This window comes from Rhinoraja longicauda, chromosome 34 (assembly GCF_053455715.1).
Source record: "Rhinoraja longicauda isolate Sanriku21f chromosome 34, sRhiLon1.1, whole genome shotgun sequence".
Taxonomy (NCBI): domain Eukaryota; kingdom Metazoa; phylum Chordata; class Chondrichthyes; order Rajiformes; family Arhynchobatidae; genus Rhinoraja; species Rhinoraja longicauda.
In genome coordinates, this window is record NC_135986.1 from 19,640,141 (window position 1) to 19,654,183 (window position 14,043).

The 14,043-nt window shown below is 47.3% G+C and overlaps 1 protein-coding gene across 1 annotated transcript; it reads right to left on the minus strand.

The window, feature by feature from the left end:
* Positions 1-724: 724 nt before the first annotated feature.
* Positions 725-11,531, minus strand: LOC144609405 (phospholipase A and acyltransferase 2-like). The gene is made up of 4 exons (XM_078427875.1): positions 11,427-11,531; positions 3,770-3,869; positions 2,624-2,889; positions 725-1,068 (listed from the first exon to the last, which is right to left on the minus strand). Exons 1-4 carry the CDS (start codon positions 11,439-11,441, stop codon positions 880-882), a joined length of 570 nt encoding a protein of 189 aa, XP_078284001.1. The 5' UTR covers positions 11,442-11,531; the 3' UTR covers positions 725-879.
* Between the last annotated feature and the right edge of the window lie 2,512 nt (positions 11,532-14,043).

Here is a 14,043-nt window from a genome sequence, read left to right on the forward strand (position 1 = left end):
TAAGGTACCGTGAAATTAGAATAAGAAAATAACTGCAGATGCTGGTACAAATCGATTTATTCCCAAAATGCTGGAGTAACTCAGCAGGTCAGGCAGCATCTCGGGAGAGAAGGAATGGGTGACGTTTCGGGTCGAGACCCTTCTTCAGACTGATCCCGTGAAATTAGAGTTACCATACAGCCATACTAAGTGAAAAGCAACAAGACACACAGCCACATAAAATAAAATTTAACATAAACATCCACCACAGCGGACTCCACATTCCTCACTGTGATGGAAGGTAATAAAGTTCAATCAGCTTCCTCTTTGTTCATCCGCGGTCGCCGCTGCCGACTGTCCGAAGCCTTCGCGTTGGGATGATCGAAACTCCCCGCGTCGGGATGGATTGAAACTCTCTCCGCGGCATGGAGCTCCCGAGTCGGCCTCTTCTTACCAGAGACCGCGGGCTTCACGGTGTTAAAGTCCACAGGCCCCGCAGTTGGAGCTCTCCACAGTCGATCCCCGGCAAAGGATCGCAAGCTCCGCGATGTTGAAGTCCGCGTCGCGCCCGCGGCATGAAGCGCCAGACCGGTCTCCAGGAAAGGCCGCCAATTCCTCGATTTACGCCGCAATGGGGACGGAGATACGATACGGAAAAAATTTGCATCTCTGTCGAGGTAAGAGATTAAAAAAAGTTTTCCCCAATTCCCCCCCCCACCCCCCACATAAAACAAACCAAGGAACACTAAAACATACTTTTAACACAACTTAAATTAATATAAAGCAGAAGAAAGGACAGACTGTTGACGAGGCAGCCAGTGCTGGTGGCGCCACCCGGTGGAACATGCTGTACCAGAGTTCCAATATTTCAACAATGACCTTGGCTCTCAATGGGGTTCATTAACTGCTTAAGGAAAAACTCAGCACCCTCCGCTTTTGTTTTCCTGAACTTTTCACTGATGGGCTCACTGATGAGCTCACGGAAGGAGAACCTTTAAGAACGGCGATGGCACCAATTGCAACAGCAGCAGCAGCAGCACCAGGACTGATGATGGCCAATCCAGCTATAATGCAGCATGTTTTAATAACCTGTGAAAATAAAAAGATATTTTCAAGTACAGTAATGGATTCTACAGAAGAAATGTTCCAAGTGACTCTGATTCTAAGTTATGTCATCGATGACATGACCTCTGGTGACTGCCCCTTGTGCCTTTGCCGCCCCTTCCCTTCAATGTGTGACTCGGTCTGCATTACTATTTTGGTCCAAACATTACCCCAATCGCCACCCCAGTGGAGTGAGTTGGATCTGACTGCCAAATATACAAAAGCCAGCCAGTGAACATTAGTTTAGTTTAGTTTGTTGTCACGTGTACCGAGGTACAGTGAAAAGCTTTTGTTGCATGCTATCCAGTCAGCAGAAAGACAATACCTGATTACAATTGGGCTGTCCACAGTGTACAGATACATGATAAGGGAATAACGCTTAGTGCACGATAAAGCCAGCAACGTCCTATCAAGGGTAGTCCGAGGGTCACCAAAGAGGTAGATAGTAGTTCAGGACTGCTCTCTGGTTGTGATAGGATGATTCAGTTACCTGATAACAGCTAGGAAGAAACTGTACCTGAATCTGGAGGTGTGCGTTTTCACACTTATATACTTTTTGCCTAATGGCAGAGGGAAGGAGAGGGAGTGACCGGGGTGAGACTGGTCCTTGATTATGCCGAGGCAGCGTGAGATGTAGATGGAGTCAATAGAAGGGAGGTTGGTTTGTGTGGTCTGGGCTGTGCCCACAATTTGCTGCGATTTCTTGTGATCTTGGATGGAGCTGTTCCCAATCCAAGATATGATGCATCCTAATAAAATACTTTATGGTTCATCTGTAGATGTTGGTGAGAGTTGTAGGGGACATGCCAAACGTCTTTGCCTTTTAAGGAAGTAGAGGCGTTGGATACATATAACACCCTTGTTATACATACACTGATCAGCCGAAACATTATGACCACTGACAGGCGAAGTGAATAACATTGATTATCGTGTTACAATGGCACCTGTCAAGGGGTGGGATATATTAGGTAGCAAGTGAACAGTCAGTTCTTAAAGTTGATGTGTTTGGATGCAGGAGAAATGGGCAGGAGTAAAGACCTGAGCGACTTTGGTAAGGGCCAAATTGTTATGGCCAGACGACTGGGTCAGAGCATCTCTGAAACGGCAAGGCTTGTGGGGTGCTCCCTGTCAGCAGTGGTGAGTACCGACCGACCGTGGTCCGAGGAGGGACAAACCACAAACCGGCGACAGGGTGTTGGGCGCCCAAGGCTCATCGATGCGCGAGGGCAACAAAGGCTATCCCGTCTGGTCCGAACCGACAGAAGGTCGACTGTAAGCACAAGTCACAGAAATTTTTAATGGTAGTCACAGTGGGAATGTGTCACAATACACAGTGCATCGCACCCTGCTGCTTATGGGGCTGCACATGGAGGACCAACAGCATATTAGGCTGGTGAGCACAATGTTTTGGCTGATCGGTATATAGCACCCTTGTACCATCATGTCCCATGCATTTGGAGGAACAACTATTAGCTGAAGGACCAGGCCCCAAAGTAATCTCAGGCCCCTCAAAGAACAATTGTCCACGTTATATACTTACCTGAAACGATATACTTTTGCCATATCGAATTGAATTAACAAAGTGTTCACAGTTTGCATTTATTACATCGTAATGCACTTTCTGTCCAACCATTTCTTTAGCCCTTTTTATTATCTTGTCAATGGGTAATGGTGTCCATCTTGAGTCTGAACTGTTGTTGACACACCAGGGATCACAGCCAGCTACCTCAGCCAGAGGCTCCATCTTAATCACAGCAGTCTTTTCCAACCGAGAGAATCGCTTACTCGTTTCTCCACTCGCTCCATCTAGAATAGATATTAAATGGTCTTTTATCTTCTGATAGCATCCCTGGTGTGGAAGCCATATGTGTTCATGCTAGCTGTTTTAACATATTACTAGACCAAGTGGACCCGTTGGGCCCAAACCTCTCCTGCATTGGTGCAGCACCCTCTCCTCCCAACCCTCCCTCCCTCCCCCTCCTCCTTCCCCTCCCCACCCATTCCATCCCTCTCAACCCCGCTTATCCTCCCTCCTCCCCCCTCCCTCCCACCCTAGAAGATAGATTTAAACTTTAAAATGTGAATAACTTTAAAAATATAACACCGATTTCAATGAAACTTCTTCCATTAGCACCAAAGGGATGACAGTGAGTAAGGTGGGCCTAAAATTGTCGCGCTGTCGTGCACCGTTTTGGCTGTAGTTCAGGGACAAACAAACAAACAAAAAACAAACGAGAGTTGTAGTATAGATATTATTTTGTATCTTGCTGTATTATTTTTGGACACTTGGGGGTTTGTCGTGAGATGACTACCTATATGGGCTTAATAGATTGGGAGGTGCCAGAATTTGGGGAATATCTGTAAATGCAGAGACGGGAGGGGCAGATACAGGGAGTATGGCGAGATAGGGTTCATACCAGACCTGCGACGAGAGAAAAGTTTGGAGAAATACAGATCTGTTTGTATTACTACTTTAATAAACGACCAATTAAACTGAAATGTCTTGAAGATCTCTCTGTTGGGGCTCCGCGTCAAGATCGATCGATCTGTGAAGTAATGGCAAGCGGAAAGGACTTTATTGGAAAGGACTGAAGTTGCCATCACACCTGGTATGGGTTGAATGACGCGTGGGCAGAGAAGTCTTCATTGCAAAACATGTTAAATAGGAGAAAAAAACGTTTTTTACCTGAAGTTAAATGTACGACATCTCCATCACCAATGTAGATGGCCCAGTGTTTAAACCCAAACCGAGATATTTCAATTAAATCTCCAGGATTCAAGGAAGACTGAAAATAAGATAGGGATCATATTGGAAATCAACACCAGATGTTTGAAAATTTAGTTATAGAGTCACTGAATCACACAGCCCTTCGGCCCAACTTGCCCACACTGTCCAACATGTCCCACCTGCCTGTGTTTGGCCCTAATCTCTATAAACCTGTCCTATCCATGTACCTGTCTAAATGTTTCTTAAATGTTGTCGTAGTACCTGCTGAACATTGCAATAGTACCTGATGTTTGTAGTTATTTGGAATCTGATAGTTAGGGTTCAATACAATAAACCCAACAACATAATGATTCATGAATCTTTTGTACCTGCAGGAGTGCAAATCAAATCTGTGCATTTTGTACTCATGATTGTTTTTTAGCCTTAATACTGTATGTTCCTGGTGAATCTGTGCAGCAGTGTACCAAGATTGTGGTGTCCAGGGTGGAATTAATTTAGATAAATCTGCCAATTATACTGGAAGATAATTTCTGCTTGTGATCCAGCCCTCTTGAGACAAAGGTCAATATTTCACTTATATTTTTTTATTTTGTCCGTTGATCTTCACTTGTCCGGGTAGAAAAATCATTGGATCTGTCTGTTGATCAACACTGCCGCCGCGCTGCACCACGGGAGGAAGGTCAGACGTGCGGCACGCCGGGGCGGGCACTGGTCCTCCCGGCTGGGGGGGGGGGGTTGGGGGAGCACATTTGTTAAAGTTTCAGTTCAACGGCTCATCACCCCCCCCCATTGGCCGACACTCTCGTTACTTGGGCGGGTCCCATTGTGACGTCGAACGCAGCCAAAGGCCCAGGCAGGTGGAAAAGGGATTTTTAAAGTTAAAAAGGTGATTTTCAAAATATAAAAAGTGAAAAACTTAAAAAATATAACAGTCGTTTGAACTGCAGGACAATGGTGACGATCCTGCAGCGCGGCAACTATCTCCAACTGACGAAGCCCCGTTGCTGGGTGGGAAGTGTCTCCCGGGACTGTAGGTGGGGGAGGAGGGAACAGAGAAGGGGAGAGGGTGCTACTCACATCGGCCCCGTGCCGCCAGCGCTGCAGCCAGAGCAAGGCGTGGACCCAAAAAAGCACCCTCCCCGGTGACTAATCAGGGCGGCGGTCCTACCGCTGGTCCTCCGGGGGGGGGGGGGGGAACGCATTTGTTAAAATCAGGCCCCCCCACCCCCTCATTGGCCGTCACTCGTGCAGGTCCCATTTTGACGTCACACGCTAAACATGGCAAGAAATCCATTTGAAAGGTAACTTTTAAACTTTAAAATGTCTCTAACTTTAAAAACATAAGACCAATTTGAACAAAACTTGTTTTAAAGGGTTCCCGTGACAATGCTGATTAAGGTGGTGCTAAAATTGTGGCGCTATCATTTACCATTTCGACTGTGGTTCAATAACTAAATCTCAGATGTACACACTCACACACACTCACACACACTCACACACACTCACACATACACACAAGATCAGAGTTTTAGTGACAGACAGACAGAGAGACAGACAGATAGATAGAATTGTCTGAAGTTAACAGCAGGATAAGTGTTAAACAAAGGGACAAGGAGTTAAAGTGTCCATCGTCAGAGAGCAGAGCAAACAGGAGCTTACTCCAACAGGGCGTGCCTGAGGTAAGCGATAAAGTTCTTTTTCAGGAAGCCAGATGAACGTGAAAGTGAAAGAAACCTAGATAAGTTATGATGCATTATAAATTGGTATTTGAACTTTTGAACTTCCCGTTAAGCAGCTTGAGAGAGACCACTCGGGAAATCTCTCAAATTTACTGGAAACGAAGGCTGATTTGCAGGAGGATTTTCCCAAAGATCCTAAAAACCTGCAATTGGGCCACATTGCCTGTTTTGCCGCTATCAATTGTCTTTAAAATCAGAGTCTGGGTGGTTTTTGGTCGTTCTCCGAGGATGGACGACTGTGGGACCTGGGCTTAACAGAGTGAGGTCTGGGTCCACTGGTGAGGAAGGCCAGGAGGATGGGGCGTGAGTCGGTGCAGACTTAGCACACAAACAGGTGGTCACACAGGTACATGAACCCAGATGCACAAATCCACCCACACAGGGCTACCGATAAACAATCTCGCCCACATCCTTTTCCTCGGCTCCCCCTTCCCTTGTCCACCTTGTTCCTAGAGTTGCCAACTGTCCCGTATTGGCCGGGACATCCCTTATTTTGGGCTAAATTGTTTTGTCCCATATGGGACCGCCCTTGTCCCGTATTAAGCCCGGGGGGTGGGGCGCTGTAGGGCCCAGACGCTGAAGGCCCCAACATTGTAGGCCTGGGGGGGCGCTGAAGGCCCCGACACTGTGGGTTCTGACAATTTAGGTCCCGACACTCTAGGTTTCCGACATTTTAGCTCTGGACAGTTAAGCCGCTTAGGCCCCGGCGTCGCCTAACGGAGGTTGCCTAGCAACCCGCCTCCCAGCCCGGGTGGTCGCCATTGATGGAGCGGGAGCATGTGGCCGCTGGCTGGGTGAGGTCACGTGGGGCGGGGGTTGGTGACATAGAAACATAGAAAATAGGTGCAGGAGTAGGCCATTCGGCCCTTCGAGCCTGCACCGCCATTCAATATGATCATGGCTGATCATCCAGCTCAGTAACCTGTACCTGCCTTCTCTCCATACCCCCTGATCCCTTTAGCCTAAAGGGCCACTTCTAACTCCCTCTTAAATATAGCCAATGAACTGGCCTCAACTACCTTCTGTGACAGAGAATTCCACAGACTCACCACTCTCTGTGTGAACAAATGTTTTCTCATCTCGGTCCTAAAAGACTTCCCCCTTATCCTTAAGCTGTGACCCCTGGTTCTGGACTTCCCCAACATCGGGAACAATCTTCCTGCATCTAGCCTCTCCAACCCCTTAAGAATTTTATATGTTTCTATAAGATCCCCCCTCAGTCTTCTAAATTCCAGCGTGTACAAGCCGCGTCTATCCAGTCTTTCTTCATATGAAAGTCCTGCCATCCCAGGGATCAATCTGGTGAACCTTCTCTGTACTCCCTCTAAGGCCAGAATGTCTTTCCTCAGATTAGGAGACCAAAACTGCACACAATACTCCAGGTGCGGTCTCACCAAGGCCCTGTACCACATCACCTTGTCCCGTATTTGGGAGTGAGGAAGTTGGCAACCCTACTTGTTCCCCACCCTTTATAAACAAGTAGACTGTTGGGAATGCTCAACAGGTGACTGTGGACAAGGGTCATGAAATGCACAAACAGATTAGGCTGTGATCTCTGCAGACACTGAATTCACATACGTGTTTATTTGATCACTGCTCATGTTTGTGTGGAAGAAGGTAGACACACATCCCCATCACCACCATCGAACCACGGTGGTGCAAGGCTTAGGTCAAGATCAATTTATTGTTGTTAAGATACAGTGAAATTTGTGTTAGCGTGCAGCCATACTATGATTATGATCAGAACATTCATTTTGAACAAAAGAGGCCGCACTAATTCAGTGTCCAAAGCCAGGATCAAACGATACGATCGAACTTTATTCATCCCAGGAGGGAAATTGATCTGCCAACAGTGATAAAACACTTCTCCTGGACTGCAACCTTGACGTGGTGGAGAAGCTTGCGTACTACGGTGATCCTGTGAGCTATGCCGGATGGGGTTTTATATCCCTGGCAGGTTCAACCAAACCGGACAGGTCATGGGTGAGGAAACAGACGAAGCAGTCCCTGGTCCTCCAGGTTGGGGGTTGGTTGTGGGGTTAACTACCCAACCCTGGAAAAATGTGTGTGTTACTGAAACATTGACGAATGAAACCTAACACAAATATCACCCGGCAAGCCCTTAAATGGAAACCCCAAGGAAAGAGGAAACGAGGTCGCCCCAGGAACAGCTGGAGAAGAGGTGTCCAGGCAGAAATGTCTGGGAGTGGGCTCAACTGGGGAGACCTCGAAAGAACCGCCAACAACCGAGTGAGGTGGAGGACATTTGTCAATGGCCTATGCTCCCTAGAGGAGCCAGGGGCTTAACAAGAAGAAGAAGAAGAACAGTCATAAAACACAAGATACTGCACATGAAACAAGAAATTAAAGTGACAATAGACAATAGGTGCAGGAGGAGACCATTCGGCCCTTCGAGCCAGCACCGCCATTCAATGTGATCATGGCTGATCATTCTCAATCAGTACCCCGTTCCTGCCTTCTCCCCATACCCCCTGACTCCGCTATCCTTAAGAGCTCTATCCAGCTCTCTCTTGAATGCATTCAGAGAATTGGCCTCCACTGCCTTCTGAGGCAGAGAATTCCACAGATTCACAACTCTCTGACTGAAAAAGTTTTTCCTCATCTCAGTTCTAAATGGCCTACCCCTTATTCTTAAACTGTGGCCCCTTGTTCTGGACTCCCCCAACATTGGGAACATGTTTCCTGCCTCAACCCCTTAATAATCTTATACGTTTCGATAAGATCTCCTCTCATCCTTCTAAATTCCAGTGTATACAAGCCTAGTCGCTCCAGTCTTTCAACAAATGATAGTCCCGCCATTCCGTGAATTTACCTAGTAAACCTACGCTGCACGCCCTCAATAGCAAGAATATCCTTCCTCTAATTTGGAGGCCAAAACTGCACACAGTATTCCAGGTGCGGTCTCACTAGGGCCCTGTACAACTGCAGAAGGACCTCCTTGCTCCTATACTCCTCTTGTTATGAAGGTCAACATTCCATTGGCTTTCTTCACTGCCTGCTGTACCTGCATGCTTCCTTTCAGTGACTGATGCACTAGGACACCCAGATCTCGTTGTACGTCCCCTGTTCCTAACTTGACACCATACAGATAATACTCTGCCTTCCTATTCTTACCACCGAAGTGGATAACCTCACACTTATCCACATTAAACTGCATCTGCCATGCATCCGCCCACTCACACAACCTATCCAAGTCACCCTGCAACCTCATAGCATCTTCCTCATAGTTCACACCACCACCCAGCTTTGTATCATCTGCAAATTTACTAATGGTACTTTTAATCCCTTTATCCAAGTCATTAATGTATATTGTAAATAGCTGCGGACCCAGCACCGAGCCTTGCGGTACCCCACTAGTTACTGCCTGCCATTCTGAAAGGGACCCATTTATCCCCACTCTTTGCTTTCTGTCTGTCGACCAATTTTCTATCCATGTCAGTACCCTACCTCCAATACCATGTGCTCTAATTTTGCCCACTAATCTCCTATGTGGAACCTTGTCAAAGGCTTTCTGAAAGTCAAGGTACACCACATCTACCGGCTCTCCCCTGTCAATTTTCCTGGTTACATTCTCAAAGAATTCCAGAAGATTAGTCAAGCATGATTTCCCCTTCGTAAATCCATGCTGACTCGGAACAATCCTGTTACTACTATCCAAATGCTCCGCAATTTCATCTTTTATAATTGACTCCAGCATCTTCCCCACCACTGATGACAGACTAACTGGTCTATAATTTCCCATTTTCTCTCTCCCTCCTTTCTTAAAAAGTGGGACAACATTAGCTACCCTCTAATCCACAGGAACTGATCCTGAATCTATAGAACATTGGAAAATGATCACCAATGCGTCCACAATTTCTAGCGCCAACTCCTTAAGTATTCTGGGATGCAGACCATCAGGCCCTGGGGATTTATTAGCCTTCAATCCCATCAGTCTACCAAACACCATTTCCTGCCTAATGTGGATTTCCTTCAGTTCCTCTGTCACCCTAGGATCTCTGCCCACTAGAACATCTAGGAGATTGCTTGTATCTTCCTTAGTGAAGACAGATCCAAAGTACCGGTTCAACTCGTCTACCATTTCCTTGTTTCCCTTAATAAATTCCCCCGCTTCTGTCTTCAAGGGACCCACATTTGCCTTGACTATTTTTTTCCTCTTTACATACCTAAAAAAGCTTTTACTATCCTTCTTTACGTTATTGGTTAGTTTACCCTCGTACCTCATCTTTTCTTCCCGTATTGCCTTCTTAGTCATCTTCTGTTGCTCTTTAAAAGAGTCCCAATCCTCTGGCTTCCCACTCTTCTTTGCTTTGTTGTACTTCTGCTCTTTTATTTTTATGTTGTCCTTGACTTCCCTTGTCAGCCACGGGTGCCTCTTACTCCCCTTAGAATCTTTCCTCCTCTTTGGGATAAATTGATCCTGCAACTTCTGCATTATTCCCAGGAATACCTGCCATTGCTGTTCCACCGTCTTCCCTGCGAGGGCCTCCTTCCAGTCAATTCTGGCCAGCTCCTGCCTCATGCCTCTGTAATCCCCTTTGCTATACTGTAATACTGACACTTCCGATTTTCCCTTCTCCCTCTCAATTTGTAGAGTAAAACTTATCATATTGTGGTCACGGCCTCCTAATGGCACTTTTACCTCGAGTCCCCTTATCAGATCAGGTTCATTACACAACACTAAATTCAGAATTGCCTTCTCCCTAGTAGGCTCCAGTACAAGCTGTTCTAAGAATCCATCTCGGAGACACTCCACAAACTCTCTTTCCTGGGGTCCATTACCAACCTGATTTTCCCAGTCTACCTGCACGTTGAAATCTCCCATAACCACCGTAGCATTACATTTGCGACATGCCAATTTTAGCTCCTCATTCAACTTGCACCCTATGTCGAGGCTACTGTTTGGGGGCCTATAGATAACTCCCATTAGGGTCTTTTTACCCTTACAATTACTCATTTCTAACCATACTGATTCTACATCTCCTGATTCTATGTCACCCCTTGCAAGGGAGTGAATATCATTCCTCACCAACAGAGCGACCCCACCCCCTCTGCCCACCTGTCTGTCTTTTCTATATGTTGTGTACCCCTGAATATTCAGTTCCCAGCCCTGGTCCTCTTGTAGCCATGTCTCAGTGATTCCCACAACATCATACTTGCCAATGTCTAACTGAGGCTCAAGCTCATCCACTTTATTTCTTATACTTTGCGCATTTAAATACAACACTTTTATTTCCGTATTCACCTCCCCTCTCACACCGGTCACAATTGACCCTGACCTTACTCTCTTAGTGACGAGTGGAAAAGATTGAGGATGTGCACAGATTTAGGGGGGGGGGGAGGGTAGCACCAAACCGAAAAGAATATACCATATTTTCTTGCCCTTGATGCCAGATATCTGAGTGGCCTTGTCTCTTTTATCTCTATCTCGCTCTCTTTTTTCCTAAGTTGTTCACCTTGTTTACCACCCCATCTCCTCACTGGCTCCCACCGTCCCCCTCCATCCCAGAACTGACATCTCCACTCACTGTCCCTTTTGGCCCCTTTACCCTCTGATGTCCTGGACTGAGAATGTCCGCCAAATGTTTGCCGGTGCCTGATCAACTCCACCCTGGCATCAACTCCACCCTGGCATCAGCTGCCACGTCCCCTGAAGACCACATATGAACAAGGAAAAGCTCAGGAAAATGCCCCCCAGCCGCGTCGCGTGCGGCCCGCAGTCAGCAGACCCCAGTGTCCCACGGCTCTGGGTGGAGGTTGTTGAGCCTCAGACATTTTCTGACTGATGGAGACAATATGTCTGAGCATCGATCGCCAGCACCTTCCCAGTGAGCAGAGCTGAGATTAAAGATTACCTTTCGATGGTTCATGTTCACTTGGTGAGTTTGTACTGCCTCTGATGTTCAACACACTTGCAGATCAGAATGTAGAAAACGATTTGTCTTTCGTCTGAGTTCTCAGCTTCCGTTCGGCAGCTCAGGAAGCTTGACTTGCTTTCAAATTTAGTCTCAAGCTTCCTGGGCGGTTCCACAGTTCAATGATTGTTAATTTGATCGAGCGGAATTAATGCGATTTAAAAATGTGAGATGCGTGATAAAGACTCGCTCGCTCGGACGATCCAGTTGGCAGACCGGGCGCAAATGTTCGGTGAAACGACCGCCGAGTCTAAGCTTGGTCTCACGAAGTAGAAGTGTCTCACAGGGAACAGCGGATGCAGTAGATGAGATGAGATGCACGTGAACCTCTGCCTCACCTGGAAGGTCTGCTGCAATCCCTCAATGAGCGGTAAGAGGGGTGAAACGTGCTTCTCAGCTATAATGGAGTTGTCTAATAACTTGGGTTGCCAACTATCTCACTCCAAAATAAGGGACCAAGTGACGTCACCACCCAGCACCCCACGTGACCTCACCCAGCCAGCGGCCACGTGCTCCCGCGCTACCAATGGCTGCCACCTGGGCCAGGAGGCGGGTTGCTACGCATCCTCCTGTCAGGCGGCGCCCAGGCCTCTGGACCTACACTGTCCGGGCCTATACTGTCCGGACCTACACTCTCCGGACCTACAATGTCTGGACCTGCACTGTCGGGGCCTACACTCTCCGGACCTACACTGTCGGGGCCTACAACGCCCCCCAGGCCTAATACGGGACAATTGTGCTCCCATACGGGACAAACCAATTTAGCTCAAAATGGTGACTTGGACAGGTTGTGTGAGTGGGCGGATGCATGGCTGATGCAGTTTAATGTGGATAAGTGTGAGGTTATCCACTTTGGTGGTAAGAATAGGAAGGCAGATTATTATCTGAATGGTGTCAAGTTAGGAAAAGGTGACGTACAACGAGATCTGGGTGTCCTAGTGCATCAGTCACTGAAAGGAAGCATGCAGGTACAGCAGGCAGTGAAGAAAGCCAATGGAATGTTGGCCTTCATAACAAGAGGATTTGAGTATAGGAGCAAAGAGGTCCTTCTGCAGTTGTACAGAGCCCTAGTGAGACTGCACCTGGAGTACTGTGTGCGGTTTTGGTCTCCAAATTTGAGGAAGGATATTCTTGTTATTGAGGGCGTGCAGCCTAGGTTTACTAGGTTAACTCCCGGAATGGCGGGACTATCATATGTTGAAAGACTGGAGCGACGAGGCTTGTATACACTGGAATTTAGCAGGATGAGAGGGGATCTTATAGAAACATATATGATTATTAAGGGGTTGGACATGTTAGAGGCAGGAAACATGTTCCCAATGTTGGGGGAGTCCAGAATCAGGGGCCTCAGTTTAAGAATAAGGGGCAGGCCATTTAGAACGGAGATGAGGAAAAACTTTTTCAGTCAGAGAGTTGTAAATCTGTTGGATTCACTGCCTCAGAAGGCAGTGGAAGCCAATTCTCTGGATGCTTTCAAGAGAGAGCTAGATAGAGCTCTGAAGTATAGCAGAGTCAGGGGGTATGGGGAGAAGGCAGGAACGGGGTACTGATTGAGAATGATCAGCCATGATCACATTGAATGGTGGTGCTGGCTCGAAGGGCCGAATGGCCTACTCCTGCACCTATTGTCTATTGTCTATTATCTAAAATATGGGATGTCCCGGCTAATACGGGACAGTTGGCAACCCTACTGATAACATCCCCCTTGCCAGGCAAACAGGCTCACTTTGAGTAACAAGTAGCCCATCAGACAGCTGCAAAATCATTGTGTTAACCTGTTCTTCTAAGGGACTACTGAGATGGGTGAGTGAAGCCTATTTTCAGTACGAGGGAGGATAGCTAGTTTTAAAACTTAGCCGACTGTTTGTAGATTTAGGAAGAAGCACAGGCTTATGGTTATACGTGTATCCCGCTTACAAGCTCATCTTACCTCTCGTCGGATCGGGGTCCAGCATGGTGCTAGCACCTTCCATGTTCTCCAGACCAGCCATTGCAAGCCAGTGTCTCTGACACACAGAATTCAATGAGGCTCGTTGTTTTATTGGAGAAACAAGGAACTTTTCATGTGGGTTTACAAAAAAAGACATAAAGTGCTGGAGTAACTCAGTAGGTCAGGTAGCATCTCTGGAGAACATGGATTGGCGACGTTTCACGGAGTGCTGGAGTAACTCAGTAGGTCAGGTAGCATCTCTGGAGAACATGGATTGGCGACGTTTCACAGAGTGCTGGAGTAACTCAGCGGGTCAGGCAGCATCTGTGGAGAACATGGATGGGTGACATTTCACAGAGTGCTGGAGTAACTCAGCGGGTCAGGCAGCATCTCTGTAGAACATGGATAGGTGACGTTTCATACAGTGTTGGAGGAACTCAGCGGGTCAGGCAGCATCTGTGGAGAACATGGATAGGTGACGTTTCAGGTCGGTTTGAGAATAGGGTCCCGACCGAAAATGTCACCTATCCATGTTCTCCAGAGATGCTGAGCCTGTGCTTGGTCTCGCCATCTCAAAGGCTGATGGTTTACATTTCCTGTTCTTGGATTCTGGATACCACTGACAGA

What these genes read in the sequence shown, in the direction of transcription:
- LOC144609405 (XM_078427875.1), bottom strand. An exon ending in TGTCGTACATTTAACTTCAG is followed by an intron (nt 2,890 to 3,769) that starts GTAAAAAACGTT and finishes TATCTATTCTAG; the next exon opens with ATGGAGCGAGTGGAGAAACG. An exon ending in GCAAAAGTATATCGTTTCAG is followed by an intron (nt 1,069 to 2,623) that starts GTAAGTATATAA and finishes TTATTTTCACAG; the next exon opens with GTTATTAAAACATGCTGCAT.